The sequence below is a fragment of the Carassius carassius genome, chromosome 26 (genome assembly GCF_963082965.1).
Source record: "Carassius carassius chromosome 26, fCarCar2.1, whole genome shotgun sequence".
Lineage (NCBI taxonomy): Eukaryota > Metazoa > Chordata > Actinopteri > Cypriniformes > Cyprinidae > Carassius > Carassius carassius.
This window is the reverse complement of record NC_081780.1, coordinates 4892482-4910721: the sequence shown is the minus strand read 5'-3', so window position 1 is coordinate 4910721 and position 18240 is coordinate 4892482. Positions and strand designations below refer to the sequence as shown.

At 38.8% G+C, this 18240-nt stretch overlaps 1 protein-coding gene across 12 annotated transcripts in view; it reads left to right on the top strand.

Annotated features, from left to right (window-relative positions):
• The window catches only part of LOC132105579 (serine/threonine-protein kinase WNK1-like), a 76090-nt gene that overhangs the window by 29985 nt on the left and 27865 nt on the right, over nucleotides 1-18240 (top strand). For all 12 annotated transcript variants that reach the window (XR_009423963.1, XM_059510802.1, XM_059510795.1 and 9 more), the window contains exons 3-6: nucleotides 7010-7182; nucleotides 9563-9783; nucleotides 11329-11486; nucleotides 17579-17667. Coding sequence is in view for 11 of the 12 variants with exons in the window: in XM_059510802.1 (XP_059366785.1) it covers nucleotides 7010-7182; nucleotides 9563-9783; nucleotides 11329-11486; nucleotides 17579-17667 (641 nt within the window). In the remaining variant the exon portion in view is untranslated. The remainder of the gene's footprint in view (nucleotides 1-7009; nucleotides 7183-9562; nucleotides 9784-11328; nucleotides 11487-17578; nucleotides 17668-18240) is intronic.

The window sequence follows — 18240 nt, the reverse complement described above, 5'->3', positions numbered from 1 at the left end:
CTGTTGTACTTTTCCTTTTTCATTTCCTCTGTCATTTCTCTTCTGTGTAAACCCCTCAGGACCTCTGCAGCTTGATGACTCGATCGGCACTGAGACTCCATAGGAGGTTATCAGAAACGCTGCTCGCAGGGCAGAGCAATCACTGCTGTACACAAGCAGCGCCGCTGCACTTCTTTTACCCAATAAACTGGACTTTCTACTGAAAGGACCCATATTTTACTCCTAACAACCCAAGGTTGTGATTTGCTTTTGCGTGATCCTTTGTGTTACCTTTAGAGTTATACATCTGTTTTGTGCTACTGCACCTTTAAGGCTTCAGTATGTAAATAACCTTGACTCCGATTGGCTTACTTCTAGTTCTTGTTCATGCAGAATACTGAATGGCTATTGATAGTTAGATATGAGGAGACATATGTTAATGTGTTCATGTTTTTTATTAAATAACCTTCTTTGCATTGGAAAATTGTGAACATTAATCTATCAAAAGAACAAGTAAATACTTTTTTGCCACTTTCAACTCCATCTAGTGTTCCATCTCAGTATGTTGTTCAAGAGCTAGAACATTTTTTGCAATACATTTTGATGTATAAAGTGAAATAATTTGTTTTTAACTAAAATTGGGGAAGGCGCATAGCAGTCCTAAATGCTTATCTTTGGTTAATGAGAAGGCATGAGCTGTCAAGTTGGGAAATTTGAACCAATGACCCGGACTTCATGTGACCAGAGTGAGAGATCCAGTAAACATTATTATCTCATAAACAAATCGCCAACATCTTACCAGCTGCATATCGTGTTTTTCTTTTTTTAATAAGGTGGTGGAAAAACTATATATTTGCAACACAAACAATACTGTGTTACTGTGTAATACAATCCATAACAATGGAGTTGTTGCCTTCAGAAATGTTTCTATTATTAGATATTTTCCTTAAATACCTGCAACACATAACTGATAAGCTACTACTAAATATAATGTAGAAACTTAAATTTTCTGTAAAGCTGCTTTGCAGCGATTTGTATCGTGAAAAGCGTTATAAAAATAAACATCAATTGAATTAAACTTCGATTTCTACTTTAATGGCTTTTCATGCGTTTTTCAACCTGCAGGCGGAAAACAGGACATGCACTGATTCAGACCGTTCAGATGCCAAATGAAAGTCTTATGATGTTTACAGTGGTTTGCAACAGCGAGAGTACAGCTGTCATTGGCTGAGCCTGTGTAACTGTGGGGATTTTTATTTTTATGATCGGTCGTCCGTTTGGCTCCGAAATACCCAGAAGGCTCCATGTTGAACCACTGCCCTTTTTCCACTTTATCAAGGCAACATGCAAAACAAAGACTGTGCATATGTGCCTAGTGGATGTGGTTCATACTTGTTTTGATGTATTAAACTCCTGTCATGGCCATTACTAAGTGCTGCTGGGAAATGGAGCACAGGCTTTCAGGCAGTCATGTGATCGAGTTGCTCATACAGTTATCAAGCACATCACAGCAGCTAAGCTGATAATTCCTTCACTCAGTCTGTGCACAATTAATGGATTTAGATTTTTTTACCTCTTTGATTGTATATAGTTGTCTTATCACTCATTTAACTTTCTTGGTGTATTTTGGGAATAGATTTGGTTTGGTATTTTATGGTCACTGTCTATAGATGCCCAGTGCACTACGGTTGAGCAGGGGAGGGGTGGTGGATGGTATTTTTAGAATCACTGTTTGACTGGTGCCCGTGCTTGTGAAATATGAATCCTGGAGAAGATCAGAGGGAATGAGGTCCCCCTGGAGGACAGAATCTTTGTCTTTCCATTAACTCAGACTAAGTGCTCTGTATGCCCACAAACACTTCAGGAAGTACACCGGTGAATAATGAAGCTTGACGACTCTGTGATTGCTAGAGTAAGGCCACAAAAATACTCTGTGTAAGAATGCAAAAAATGCAGATGCTTGGCCAACATATGCATGTACACATACATACTTAATATGAATTCTTGCATTACTGTGGTGGTAAGAAACCCCAAAAGGAATATTTCAAACATCATGCCATTAAATAGCAATTTGCTAACTGTTTAAATAACTTGCTCACTGAGAATCTTGTTAAATCAGGGGTCTTCTACTTGTTTCAGGCCACTGACCCCTTGGTTGGAGAAACTGAGCTTGGACCTTGTTACATATTTTACAGAATTGCTCATAATAACATATGCATCAAAGCTGTGAAAATAATCACTCCTGACGAACTGACATGTTTAACTCAATACTTAAAGTTGTATTGTATTGAAATTGAGCTTTAATCTACTTCCCTAGAGTATGTTTTATTCTTTAATCTTCATAGTACCTCTTTTCTACCACCTTAAACCCTCGCACATCAATGCAAAAGCACACACTTGTTCACTTTGCAGTGCATCTGGCACGACTGCGAAACAAGAGGCCCAAAACAAGGTTCTGCAGTTTGGATCTCATTATTGTGGAAAAGTACTGTCACAGATATGGATTTGTGTTCTTAGAAACCAGGGCCCGGGGCCAGTTTTTTTCCCCCCTTCGTTCTTTTTTTGGCATGAAATTGGACAGATGTGACACGTTACAGTGCAAGCGTAACCGAGGATGTGGTCTTCACTCCATGATGGTATTAGCATACTCTGAATAAGGATCAACTGTTATATACGAACATGAAATAAAGAAATGAATGAGCTGCATATGAAAAGCAGCTGTTTGTTCTGTAAACTGTTTGGGAAGTTCCCCTGCTGAAGTGAACTTTAGCATTGACCGTCTGCTGTGTTTTAAAAGATGCGTTCATGGCCTGATGCGAATCATTAGATCTGTAGCTTGGCAGGCACGGAGAGCTCAGCAGCTGTCTGCACTCGGAGGACTAACACTTCCTCCTATGGCAGAGAAAATGAGCTTGTGGAAGGCTGTACTGTATGTTTTGCCAGAGCCCTGTAGCCGGTTACAACAAACCCCTTCAGTGAAGAAAATCCTCAATGATAATAGCCCTGCAGTTATAACTACAACTTTTCTTAACTCAAGTAGTTCATTCCAGCTGGACAACAAATTCATTCTGCATAGATATTAAATATTCTGCCAAAAAAGTTTATTCATTTGTTGCCTACTGTACCTCTCACTTCAAAAAGCATAATTTTGAGTTAGCCATGTCACATTGACAGATTAGATTATACTTTTTTTCATGCTCTTAAATTTTCACTCAGAAATTGCTAGTAAATTTATATACCAAAGAAATCGCAAATAACTAATTTAAATATGTTTTTATTAAATGTTATTTTGTAAAATATACTCCAGTTAGCTTTGTTGTATAAAATACATTTTTTATAATGTGGTGTCCACCAGTAAAATATTTACTTATTTATAGTCATTTCTTCATGTAATAAACATCGAATTAACAATAATAATAATAAATTTTTTATGAATATTTTATTTAAATTTCATTATTTAAATAGACTTACTTGACTAATTAAAACATTTATGTATTTTAAAGTATTTATTAATTCATTAAACTTTTTTTTCTCTTTCTGTCTGTATTATTATTTTCTGTTTATATTTATATTTTCCCTTTTATTCAAATAGACTTACATTAAATACATTTATAAATAAATACTAATTAAATACATTTATAAATGCATGTATTTTTAATGTGACTTTGGTATCACAAGAACTTTTGTGATATGCTGAGTGCTTGTATTATTCTTTTCTCGCTATATGAAAATGACAACAAATGCTGCATTCTTGTAATCTTATGAGCCATTTTATTGAACAGTGCACCATGAATGATCTCCACTAGTTTCTAAAGTAGGGGATTGCAGAAGGCGAGATACTTTATATTTATGTCTAAATGACAGAAAGCATTTGAATTATCTTGTAAATGAATTTAAAATTTAGAAATTTGGGAATTTGTTGTTCCACGCAACCTCTGTTTGGACTCAAGCATCGCCTGACCCGTTGCGTACATGGTAACCGTCCCAGAGTTCAGGAGACTAGTTTTATCTATAACTGTTGATGTTCACCGTTTACTGAAGCCAACTCTTATCTCTCAGAGCTTTGATCTACCGTTTGCTCCATTCCCCAGTGGCATTGCCTACGAGAATGCTATGCAACCTGCTAGCATGAGTCATGCCAATCCGTTTTATTTGCCCTTTTACAAATGCAAATCTCAGGGGTTATTCAAGTGTGCTGTTACTCAGTGGCTTTCACAGCTGCCTCTTTCTCAGCCTGCTCCACAGATTTGATCCACTGAGTGAAATGATGTTCGGTTTACTTTTACTACATATTTAGTCCGGCTCTGTGATGTGGTCGAAGCTGCTTTGATCCAGTTCCCGCCACATCCATGAGCCTCTTATTGCATCTTAGCACCCACACAACTTCTGCAAAACAGTATCAGGTGAGAGTCTTCAATCTGCATTGATGATGCTCAGCGGGCTGAACACTGTCTGTCCCATTAATCGGTAGAAATAGCACTGCAGTAAAAAAGACTCGGCCTTTTGAGGAAAACAGAGCAGCTCTGTGTTAATTCAGTTTCAGGAGCTGGCATCGTATCCATTATCATTATTGTATTAGCATTTGGCTTATTTTCTCAGAAAAGAGCAGGGGTGAGTTTTCTAGAAATGCTCGTTGCTGTTTCTGGTTACTGCTGTATTTTTTGGCTTGTTTACAGACAGGAGGGCACCACAGCTGCGTTTATATCTCCATGCCAGGCCAGAGATGTAGACCAAAAGATATTTTTTGTGCGACAGTCAAGTAAACAGCTGATTGTTCACTGAACTGCGCAAGCTCACGTGACTGGCTAAGCAGAACTAGAGATAAAAACTGATCTGTGTGCCTGTGAGTGAGTTAATAGATAAGAAAGGGTACATATGTAGTATCTTTTACACCCACAACCCCTAACTTCAAAAGTTTTGTTTTTTAACCAAATTAATGCTTCTTTTTACAAAGGCAGAATTTACTCAATAGTCAGAAACGTTACTTATTATTCAAACTGCTCTTTAATAATTCAGTGTATTATCATTTGAAGCCCCTCTCTCTCTATGCAGTAGTTGCCTCCACTTGCAAGGGTTTCGTTGTCTAATTTGTCTGTTTTATGTAGTTTAACCTACAGTGTGTAGTCTGTTAAAGCTGTGTTTAGGCTACTCCTGTAACCAAACCCTCAATTATTTGCATCACATAATTGAGAAGAGCACAAGCACCTGTGTTTTTATTTAGAGAAGCGGGGTACTAAATGTGACGCTTGCGGTTTGCCGAAACAAGCTTGCATGAGGTGCCAAAGTTAAATGCATCACTTCCCTTACTCTCTCTTGCACACTCGCCCACTCACCCACACTTGTTCCTGTGTCTTATCAGCAAGAGAGAGAGCACAAAATCTCCATTTAAGTTGAAACCAATAAGGTCTTTTTGCCCCAGACCTGAAGAGAGGCTAGCAGAGCTGCAACCCCCAGCATGCTGCAGAAGACCTCTTCCTTTGTCCTGCATTATCAGCCATTGATTAGATTGTCTACAGACGCAGTGAGATGGGAAATAAGTTGGCCTCTGTTTGCAGAGAGGAGACTCCAAGCACTGCCTTCTTTAAAGTCTGACCTCAAAATGTGGTCCAGGGGCCCAAAATCAAACTGTATGCAACTATACGAATGCTTCCAAGCTAAATTTTGCTAAACGAGAGTGGGCATCAATGTGAAATGTTGTCTTCAACAAAAACTGACCTGAAAAAATCTGACTATTGAAGTAAGAGTTTGAAGTGAACTGTTTATACCCAACTACCTAAATGCTACCACTGTATGCAAGTGCGCACAACAGGAGTACATGTTTGCAATGCACTGGCCAAGTGTTTGCATACAAGTATGCATTTTCTCGTTCTCCATCACGTTTTTTTCTGCTTTCATTGCACTGAACCCTAGTCAATAGTGTGTACACTTTCATTCTCTCATCTAAGCCTGAATCCCTTTTGTTTCTCTCTCTCCCTCTACTGTCCTTTGGGATTAGTGGTACTTAATGGGTTGCAGATGCCTGCTGCTAGTACGGTTGTTAGTGCATTTGGGAAATGAATGGCTCTGTCTGCATTAATGTGGAGAAAGAATGCCACCATCAGCATTCTAGAATGGCAGCACATCAGTGACACCGAATACACTGGTTGCAGATAGCTGGAGAATCTATAGGTGTCCTCACTGAACTCTTAGCTTTTATAAGATGCATGTTGCAATTTTCCCACCAGGTATGCAGGGCAAGTCTTTCGCAGAATGGAATTAGTGCTCACGTAATACATATGATTTAAGCGCTGGGGTTGTGTGAAAGTAGGCCACTGAAAAGTGGCCCTTTTTTCCACAAAGTGCCACTGGATTAATTCATCACTGGTGGTTGCTGGAGCAATCATAATAATGATTAATGATCAGGCTTGCGTACACTGTTTAAACTGCTGATAAGAGCTCAGCTTGACCGGAAAGGAACTTTGACGTCAACGCTTGGATACCCACATGCGCAGGGAGGTGCGTTCCATCTGAAAACACTGACACTGTTGTGATCGGGCAGGTCGGGGTATCCTGGATAGAATTTATAGAGAGGATTTGTGGGTAGGTTATAGAGTCAAGGGAGACGATGTAGTGTCTGGTCACATTGAACCAGTTGCACCAAGCTTTTGTAGTTTCTTTCTTATAGGTGTGTTTTGTGTGTGGTCCATACAGGAATTTAGCACAGGATAAGAGGACCACTTTGTGTTTAAACTGGTTGAGTCTTGTACCCTGCTGTGCTTTATGCGTTGTCTATAGAGGCTGTTTTGGAGGTCTGGCAGGAATCTGGGGTCAGGTTACGTTATTTAAGGTTGAGTGGATCCCCTCTGGTTCCCTGTGAGCTATAGTGGTTTAACATAAATCCATGGCATTTGATTTAAAGTACATCTGTAATACTCTCCGCTCAGTGAGAAATGATTAACATACAATAAATGGCTGTTAAGTATGTTTCCATCACATTAAAGTAAATCAAGCAGCTAAAAGGTTTATATGTCTTGTGTTCTTGTCCTTGCAGGATCGGAAGCTGTCAAGATCAGAGCGCCAGCGCTTCAAGGAAGAGGCTGGCATGTTGAAAGGCCTGCAGCACCCAAACATTGTGCGTTTTTACGACTCATGGGAGTTGCCCTCCAAAGGCCGCAAGTGTATTGTGCTGGTGACGGAGCTCATGACATCGGGAACCCTAAAAACGTTAGTAAAAAGCATCTGGTCCGCTTTTATATTATATTGTTTGTCAAACATAATATTGCTTAATGAATGGTCAAATGCAAGATTCAGTCAAAGTGTGTTCTTTTTTTTTTTTTTGTTAGGATTGTGGTCTGGTGTTATGTAAATGATTAACACTTCCTTAAAGCGTGTTACCCAGGTTTTTCATTCTGTCACATTTAATATTTTTTCCCCAATTCACAGCGTCTGCTGCAGTTAATATTGTATTGTGGTACAGCATTCAAATGCAACAACAGTATGGCCTTTCAAACATGCTTTTCACCAGCCTCATGTCCATCGCCATTAGCGGACCGTCCACAGAGGCTGTGATTATCTGTTACAAAACACAATCACAATAGAGCGATTGAATTCGAACTGTTACCAGAGTGATCGCAGGGGAAGAGTGGCATGTCACCTTTATGTGAGACAGGCATTGTGGGTACTGAACAGATGCTGGAGCTGTAGTGAGACGAACTACAAACTGGACCAGCAGCCCCCTCCTGTGGATGTATGGGCTCCGACACAAACAGAGTCATATACACCCACTTATCTCCTGACTATGATACCATTCTTGCTTTTCCCACCTTCCAAATCAGTAAATAGAAATGTGGCATAGAGACTTGTTAGATCTTCTTGAAATGAAAAAACTCATGCACATGAACTTGTCACCAAGAAAAAAACAGTAAATGATGGAGGCATATTGAACTGGGTTGGCCCTTTAACATAAGAACTGATAAAAAAAATTTGATTGTAATCATGTGTTAGGAGTTTCCAGTACACATAAAAAGGAGTCCCACAAAGATCCTTCATCCTCAGAGCATCCTCTGTCACATAGCTCCCAACAACAGGAACGTCACTATTACTGCCAGAAGGAGACATGGGGAGATGAGTGAAAAAGGAAAAATGAGAAAAATTGTCTGGCTTGCCTTGTATTCATCATCTCTGGCATCCCGGTAGTGTGTGGCGTTCTGCATGGCTGCTCCTCCACTGCAAAGATAAACCGTGATCAAGAGGTCAGGTAGAAATGGAGCATGCTACAGACATGGCCATGCCTAAGCTAATCTTTGTTCTCATTTTTGTCTGGGTCGCCGCAGACATAACTGCTCAGGGGGTGTTTTGTCCCTCACCCTGTTCCTGTATGCTCACGTTAAAGACCTTTCTAGTCCAACATTTCGTTTTGAAACATACTGCACATAAACACAGATTATTCAAACTACTGCTCTGTGACAGTAGTTGATCTGAAAGATAAATCTGACAATCAAAATTCATAATATTTTCTTGAACGTTTCAGGCCTTTGACTGTTTATATAGTTGAGGACAGGAAATGTTTTAAAGGAATTTATTGTTTTGAGAAGTGCGGAGAGAGTTGTTGGTGTAGCTGGAAAACAGCCTGTTGGGGCCCTCTGGGAGCCGCTGGGTGTGTTGATTGATGAGACAGTTTTGAATCAGGCTTTGTTGCGCTCTCCAGTATTGCCTCGAGACTTACCCTTGGCTCCGTTCCCACCTGTCAGTCAGCCGCCATACTCCATCAAAGCCGCCCTCTACCACCACCCACCTCCTGCCATTGGGCGAAGCACTACTTATTGCTTGCTTCAGTCTTACTAAGCAAACTACAGAGATAATCTGTTTACACACAAACGCTCTTCTAATATCTCTTCTCGCGTTGCCATGCAAAACCAGTTTCATCTGATGCAATGTCATTCAACCATTTTTCTTTTACTATGAGAAGAGGAAAGCATTCGATTTCTGAATCACAATTACAGTTATCCATAAACTGATGTTTCTTCAGACAGTTATCTGATTCTTCTCATGACAAACAGGTTGGAGCGGAAACAGTGTGTCAGATTAAAATAAAGTCATTAAATGAGTCAATTGTGCTACTGTATATCTTCTGTTTGGCTTGTGAGCTTGTGCCTGTCTTCGCCTAGGGCATTATGGGATAAAGGGTACCCAGCTCCCCCTGTATTGGTGCTTGAACTGAGTAGATTGTTGTAACGAGGATTACAAGGCCAAATCCTGGCTATGGCTTGGATCCAAGATTTGATTAGGCCAAGCTAATCTAACGAAAGTGCTGTCCTCTCTATCTGGGAATCAGATGAGAATGCAGCTGTCCATATGGATGCTTCAAAGACCCAGACCCATCATCTTGTAATCAATTAATTCTCCCTGATCCTCATATGTGCTGTTGAGTAGAGAGTTTTCTCATTGTTTTTCATTTCATCTGTTGAAACTGTCTATTCAAGACATGATCGCCAAACCTGGAGACATGTATCATCTTCTGTTGATACATCTGCTGGTTGTTTTAACTCTGTCAGGGTCTGGTGAAGAAGAAAATAGTGATAATTCTCAACTCTTTGTCCTTCAGGTATCTGAAGCGCTTCAAGGTGATGAAGATAAAGGTGTTGCGGAGCTGGTGCCGGCAAATCCTGAAGGGCCTGCACTTCCTCCACACCAGGGCTCCTCCCATCATTCACCGGGACCTTAAGTGCGACAACATCTTCATCACTGGTCCCACCGGCTCCGTTAAGATCGGCGATCTAGGCTTGGCCACCCTCAAGCGCTCGTCATTCGCTAAGAGTGTCATAGGTACGACCCAGTGCTAGAACTTTTTTTCTTTCCCCACCTCCCAAATCAGTTCACCTCGGTGTGTACAATCCAAAATATGTATCATGTCACTGCTTGTCTTTTCAATGATAAGGTAAAATTGGGAAGGTGGGGCATTTGCAGTCAGTTATGTAAGGCATGCTGTAGCTCTGAGCTACACTGTTCACCTTAGACCACAGTTTTCCAGGCAGCCAAGTGTACGAGTTTTAATTTGGGGTGGAGATGGAGGGTGGGGGCAGAGAAGAACGTCTTATAAACTGGGGGAACACCTTTAGATCCTGCTGTTTCCCACCTGAAACCTGTAAATGCAACAGGTGAAAACACTCTAAGTTTCCATAAACTTTGGGGTATTTTGGGTAATATATGCCTTAAGAATACCAACAAAGCCGCTTGGTAGATAACGATTTTTTAGTAAGTGTCCTACAGGAATTTTCCGCGTTATTATTAACAGAATAAACACTTTGGTTTGGAACCTGTGGTCTATAATTATTAAAATCCTAGAAATTCTCTTACTGCCAGTAATGTCTAACATCTTTTTCCAAAGGTCTTCCTGATTGCCTGATCAGTTTTTTCCCCTCTTCCTTTTCAGATGGTTTAGATAATATGACTTTTCTTTTTGGATCCCTTCTCTCTGTCTCCTCTAAAATTTACTTGTTTCCATTTTTTGTTTTCGTTTTTCTTTTCTTTTTTCTTTTTTTTTCTGGTTTTTGAGAGTTTTTTCCTTTAAACTGTAGGGCTATAATCTCAGCTGGTCTCACTCCACTGTATGGGTTATTTAATGTCCTGCAGTTCATACAGTAAGTATTCTAAAAAAGATCGAGTAAGTGGTAAGTCAACAAAGCAACCTAAATGGCAATATTTCAACATGAATCTGTATGTTAGCTCGTTTTCCTGTGCGAGGCCTTTTAACACGCACTAGTGCACGAGAGTCTTCGCTCACTAGCTATGGGCTTGCTCTGTGCTTTAACCTGCTTAACCTTCTCTCGTTACAGGCTAGTAGAAAGGTGAGTCGGTCATGTGTTTTCCATAACTGTGTTGTTGACATAGATCAAGTTCCATAGCTAGTCGCCCACCGCTGTCCGGTATGTCATTTAACGTGTTGGCAGCACGGCCGTGTTGTAAAGATAAACACGGTTTCGAAGCCCATCAATCAGCTCTAAAAGTAACTTGCACCAATGCATGTGCATCTGGCTTAAATGAACTTCATGTTTGTGAGATGATGCTTGGCTGCTTTGTGCACTAGTTTTAAGTACTGCAATAGAAAATCTAAAGGCCTTGCAGAGAAAAACTGTATTCTTTCACTGCTAAATAACTGAAGCTAGTTTTTCCCCCCTTCCTCTTTTTTTTATTTTTATTTTTCCTTTTCTCCTTATCTTTTGCCCCCCTTCTTTCTCTGCTCTCAGGGCCATACGGAGCAACAGTGCACTTGTCCTCCTCCTCCTCCTCTCTCCCTTCCTCTCCCCGGCCCTGCTGGGGTGAGTAGAGATCTCAGGCACTGAGAGTTCTGAATGGTTCTTTTGATTTAAGGTACCCCTGAGTTCATGGCGCCTGAGATGTACGAGGAAAAATACGATGAGTCGGTGGATGTGTACGCCTTCGGAATGTGCATGCTGGAGATGGCTACCTCTGAGTACCCTTACTCCGAGTGTCAGAACCCCGCTCAAATCTATCGCCGCGTCACCAGCGTAAGTACCCTCGCACACCTCTGCTCACTCTCTGTGCCTTGTTCACTTTAGGCCCCTCGTTCTCTCTCCTTCTGCTATAAATCTTGCCAGCTCTGTCATTAAACCCACGCGTTTTTCAGGATTCTGCTTATGAAATAATTAGGGCTGCCCCCAAACAGTCGACTAAACGTTAGTCGATATGAAGAGGGCTTGGTCGAATACATTTTCATTAGGTGGTTAGTCGCGAAAAAAATCACGTGAATCAGGGGCTGCGCAGTCAATGTATGACATGACATCAAACCAACGAGAGATCAACGAGATCTCGTGCCTCGCGGTATACCAAAGCACACTTGTGGGAGAGGTGTCTGGCTGATGCTAATAATTATGTCAGGAAAAAAGTCCAAAGTGTGGGATCATTTTGAAAAGTCGAAGGGTGACCCTAAAAAGGCTGTTTGCAAACTCTGCAGGCAAACATTTGCCTATCACTCGTCAACATCGAATATGTCTTATCATTTAAAACATGTAAGTAGTAATGTTAACCACCACATGGCCCCTCGTTTTAACAATAAGGATATAAACACATTTGCGCTGTTAAGTTAAATCATATTCATACAGAGGAGGGTGAGCCCGAACCGAAAAAGGAAAAGCAGGCCGAGATATCCATGCTGATGGCCATTGATGAGGAGGAGCATGCAGAAGAGAAGGATGAACTAAAAATGTACTTGGCAGATAAAACAAAGGTTGATTCGGGACCATTGGCACGGTGGCAAAAAAATGAACATCGATATCCAAAGCTCGCTAAAGCAGCTAAACGCCTCCACTGTATCCCTTCCACATCCACTCCATCAGAGCGCATCTTTTCAAAGGCCAGCTTCATTGTGAACAAGTCGAGAAGCTCCCTTCTTCCCAACAATGTGGACAAGCTGGTGTTCCTCTCACATAATATGAAAAAAATAAAATCGAATTGAAAGCTTAGGTAAGAACGCTTAATTTCCTAAATTTTGTAGTGTTTCTGTTTGCTATCTGTTAGGCTATATTTAAAAAAACGGGTATTTTTATAACGGGTAGGCTATACAAATAAATACATATTATTTTTATTTATTCGTTTTTATATAATGCAGAAGTAGTTTTTTATTCTGTAAGAAAAATTAGTCTGATGTTTGCAATTTGTTGTTTCAGGTCAAGACTCATCCGTCGTCTTAATGGCAGTTTGCGGTTTTGCTCTGATATTTTTGATTTGTATTAGTGTTCTTTAAATTATTTGTTTCACATTTTGTCTTAAATATAGTTGTTCTAAACAATTTAATCAAATACTTAGGCTGTTGATTTGTTTGAAGTTTTGGCGTTGTGCGATGTGCCATGTGCATTTATTAAATTGTTCGTTTTTGTTAATTCTCCTTTTGAACAATATAAAAATTATATTAATTTTCCACTGTATTTTTATACCAAACAGCGTATTTTTTTGCCTTGTTTTGTACTAGGCCTAAGTTACTAATAAGTTTATTTAATTTATTTTAAAGAACGATTTTTAGTTTATTTTATTCAAAACAGTTTTTTTTTTTTTTTTTTTGACATGTAACTGTTACAGTTTGTATTTTTGATAATAAATTATTAAAATGCACAGGCAGTCTGATTGCTGTTTTTATGTTATAATTAGCCTATAATGTTCTGGCCACTGATTTTTGTGTCCGTAAGCACTGTATACTTTAAACACTTTACTATTCTGTTTTAAGCGCTTCATTTTCATTTTGAACGCGCTAATATCATGCTTTAGAATTTTCTGTCATATGGAAGTGTTAAACTTCAACTTGGACTATACCTTTCCTTGTATATACGCAAGTTTTTATATTAATATCATAAATGAATGATTATTCGACTAATCGCTAAAATGCAGGAGTGTTAGTCAATTAGGAATATCTTTAGTCGGGGGCAGCCCTAGAAAAAATTCAATAAAAGAAGCTTGTTCTGTTATGCGCTCGCTGGAACCTGCCCACAGCTGGAGGCGTCACACTATACATGAGATTATGTAAGCAAAATAAAACTGTGTCATTAAAATGAATGGTTTTGAGTGAAGAGGAGTAGGTGGTATGACCAAAATCTTACTTTTATGTAATATTAACAGTATATATATCACAATATACATTACTGTTCAAAGGTTTGCTCACCAAGGCTGCATTTATTTGATCAAAGATAAAATAAACACAGTAATGTTGTGAAATATGATTGCAATTAAAATATATATTATTGTAATATATTTTAACATTTCATTTATTACTGTAATGGCAAAGCTGAATTTTCAGCAGCATTACTCCATTTTTCTATGTCACATGATCCTTCAGAAATCCTTCTAATATGCTGATTTGATGCTCATGAAACATTTCTTCTTATTATAATTGAAATGGAATTTAATTGAATTAAAAATAATTATTGAAAACAGATCTCCTTTTTAAAATTATGCATCCTTGCTGAATATAAGTATTAATTTCTTACAAATATATATATTTTAATATTTTTGTGGTAATGCCTATTTTTGGATAAGCCAGTGAATTTACAAAAGGTACATCCATCTGAATTTATTATATATTTTTTTCTATTTCCTTTTTTTGTTTGTTTTGTTTTTTGATGGAAATGTAGAAGATTATTTACAATGAACATTTTGAAAAAGTCTGTCATCAGTGCACAATAGAATTTATAAACAAGAGATTCAAAACTGCACAGCTAACATTATAAAACTCTGTTGTGACTAAATTCTGACTGGATGAGCCATATTCCTATTACCAAAAAAAAAAACTCCTTAAGATTCCTCATTTTGACCAGTTTAATGGTCGTCATACCGCCCAACTTTATCCCAGACCCACCCAGTTTGAAGTAATTGTACAAAATGAAAACAGTTGGATATCTGGATGTGTAAGGTTCTTTTTTTTTCCTGCCAGTAGCAATAAAAATTTAGCTTTGATTAAATCAGTTTTACAGCCGTCACTGATATCGGCTTGTGGTGCGTCATGTGTTGACTTTCCATGAAGTCAGTCTCTGGCTCAAACAATTGCTCTCTCTGGCTTTAATGTACTTTTGTGTTTGACTGACTTGGTCTCGTTTGAACTAAAAATCTTTAAAAAATCTTTTGCAGTTTCTTTTGGATTTATTTATTTCAGGTCTCTTAAGGAATTGAAGGTGCTTAAAAGTTTTCATCTGTTTATGAACATACAATGTTGTCGTCAGAACAATTGAGGTGAAGGTCCCTGAGAGTACAGCTATGAATCCAAGACCATTGTTAGAAGGCTGGAAAAGGCCAGTCATGTTGCTGCAGTTTATAAACTGAATCCGCCTTTCCCTTCATTGATGTCCTTTTATATCATTGGCAGAGAAAAGGAGGGGGAGTATAAGGCAGTCATGAGCTTTTTTATTCTCGTTCAGGTCAATACGGTGATCATATGATGCTGGAGTTTGAAAATATGATCAGCAAAGGCAGAAAACAACTGGCTGAGGACATTGATGAGCCAATGAGGGGCTCACCATTAGGGAGCAGTACTGAGTCTCCATACCGAATCCTCTCCATTTGACTAAAAGTGATTGTAGAAGGTTCTAGAGTGATTTTGTTGAGTCAACATTGTGGTACAGAAAAGTTTGTCTTGTTCTTTTCATCCTCACTCTAGAGTCAGGTGTAGAGGTTTTACCCTTTACACCTGTTAGCTTTGGAAAGTGCAGAGCACATCCTAGATTTCACCAGTTCTATCCGCCTGTCTGGAAAAACTGGCATCCACCCTGCACGAAGGCTTTTTAATCTCATGAAATCCAATCGCACAGGCACAACAGTTCACTGAGAGAAGCAATTTAAGCTTTAAGCAATCAGAAAGCATTTTAAGCTCAGTGCACCCGAGGTTACCCTCACAGACAGATGTGAGACTTGTCCCATCTAGGCCTAGAGTAAATGCTTTCATTACGATGAAACGGTTTAGATTTGTTCTTTCTGACTAAACATCTGCAAACGCTGCCTGTAATCTTGAAGCAGTGATCATTGAGTGGTTTCAGCCTGACTGTTTTACTGAAGTGTTCATGGAATTAGAGCCACTCAGGTTTGACTGCGATGCACATCTCCTCTTTTATTTTTATAGTGATTAAAGCAAAGGCTTCAGAGGTGGAGTTGAAATAAATAGCACTGCAGCTGGACAGAGTGTTCCCATTTATTCACTGGAAAATTGGTTTGTTGGCAACAATGGCATTAGATTTTGTGAAGTAAAGTCATGTGAGTATTGTCTGTAAATGTGCTCTTGCCAAGTATTACACTTCAGAATGTAACTTAACATTCACAATTTATGCTTACCAGATGATAAAACAGTCCAAAATAAGCCCTTGATCGCATTTCGTACCAGAATGTTCACCAGAATATCATAGAAACCACAGGTGAGCACGAACATTTTTTTTTTTAAAGTCTAGTTTGGATATAATGTACCAGTCATTTGGCTGCATCTTCCAACCCTCGAAAGTAATTTTCGAGATGTGGCATAGAATGAGTTCAACCAGAAAATAGTATTTGATAGATATGTTTATCCATCGTAACACTTTGTCGCTTGGGGAGTTGTACAGAGTAGAAGTTGAAGACTGCTTTTGTTCCTTTTCTACATCCACCCCCAGCTGTTCCAGGAGCCTTCCTCTCTGCTTTGTTAAATACAAAATGATTGCTTCTAATTTTCCGCCTTTGTTAACCGGTAGGAGAGCTGGGGAACAGCATGTTTCTGGCTTTAGTGGACCCGTTCACAGCGTCCGTAACAAGCTTTTTAAATCACCTTGTTATCGGAATACTTCGCCGCTCTGCCTTAATTCTGTTAGATACTCCGTCATCCTTAACTTTGTTTGGCACTGGAATTTGAGGGGGGTTACAGACTTATATAAGGAGGTAATGCTGAGACAGGGGGAGTAATAGTTCAGGCAGACCACTCTGTAAAGCAACACAGTGTTCCTGGATTTCACTTGTAAGTTTCTTGCACTCTTTTTGTCTTGGGTGGTTTTGACAGCTCTAGCTCTATGTAGGCTTTGTTAGAGTGTTAAATGGTTTTAAAAGGGCCATTTCACAATTTAAAAAAATATACAAAGATGGAAAAGTAGCAGAAGATTTTTGTTGAGTAAGATTGATTTGTAATATGTTGGTTTTATCTGAAATGTGGAATTTGTTGTTTCCAGTGCTGAAGCTGATGGCTGGTATTGAGATTGTGTTGCTAGAAATCCATTCAGATTTGTAGAGATGAAGTGAAATTTAATAAGATGAATTAAACATGTATCCTTGAGCTGACCAAAGTTTTTGCCTGTATTTTTAAGAGTGAAGTAAATTATAAATGAACCATATTTAATAGTAAAATTAGCTTTTTTAGAGCAGAATTTTTTAAAGCTCTGTGTACCCACATCTTCCTTTAGATATGAAATTTAATTGTAATATATAAAGGAATATTGTGTTAGTATGTTATGTTTATCTTGGATTTATTAATTTTATTAATAATAAATAATTTATTACTGTAAATAATTGGATAAATATGTCGTCATTGTGCTAAATGCAAAATGAAATCTTTAAAATACATTTTTTTTTAAATAATATTATCAATATATATATATATATATAAAAATTATTCTTTATTCATAACTATTCACTTTTCTTTCTTCAAAAACTCCTGACTTAATAGAGTTGAGCGTTCCAGATGACTGAGAAGGTAACTTTGTTCAGCAAAATAAATTGATCCTTAATAAGTTGAGCTGTCAAATCTACAGCTATATCTGGAATGTCACGGTTTTCACTATAATGCAAGCCACATTTATACTTGTGCCATCAAAAAACGCTTATTATTACTGCTTACTATGGCAGACATCACTATTGCTCCTACTTGCAGTTAGGAATCTAAATAAACTCTCAACCTTAAGTATTAAACTTCGGCTCGTCTTCTGCCATCTCAACTTGTGTGGTTTGTTGAGAAATCGATCAGATGTTTTTCACCTGGCAGGCAGTAAAGCACATAAAGCATGCACCATATGTAGTCCTGTTGTGTCCCTGTGGAGCTCTAAAGGGATTTCTTTCACGGCACAAAAGACATGTTGATTCAGTGTTCTTTTGTGTTTTTACCCCGCAGGGAGTTAAACCTGGCAGTTTTGACAAAGTAGCCATTCCAGAGGTGAAAGAGATCATCGAGGGATGTATTCGCCAAAACAAAGATGAAAGGTAAGGCTGTGCCTACTACCCACACCAGAACTCATTCATAGTCATACCTCAGTCTGCCACGTGTGCCATAAACTCACGAGTGTATATTGCAATATTTAGGTATATGGTCCTCCATGTAGAATGTGAATAGTAGCAGTAGATAAGTGGTTTCCCACAAGCTGTTTTGGAAACATTCCAGCAACAAGCCACTCTGTGAAATGGATCTATGATCACGGCAAGCCAGCAAAGAGTGTGTTGTGTCCTCAAGCCACAGAAAAAACAAGCTTTGACCAGACTGTCTCCTGTTCAAGTCCAACTACCTAAAATGTTCAAGCCAAAAAATCTTGATTTCATATTTTGCATGCATATTAATTTTAGCTATAATATGTTTTTTAATGATCTTGATCACCATCTGAAGTATTTTTCCTAATAATTTGTGGAAAGTCATAAAGCTGATGCTCTGTTTTGCTTCAGTGCGTAAAAAAATTGAATGGAAAATCGCAAACAGCGTGTCGAGCGTAAGATGAGATGTTCCGCTGATGAAGCACTGGAAAAGCTGATGTCTACTAGATCCAGCTAATCAACAGTGTCCAC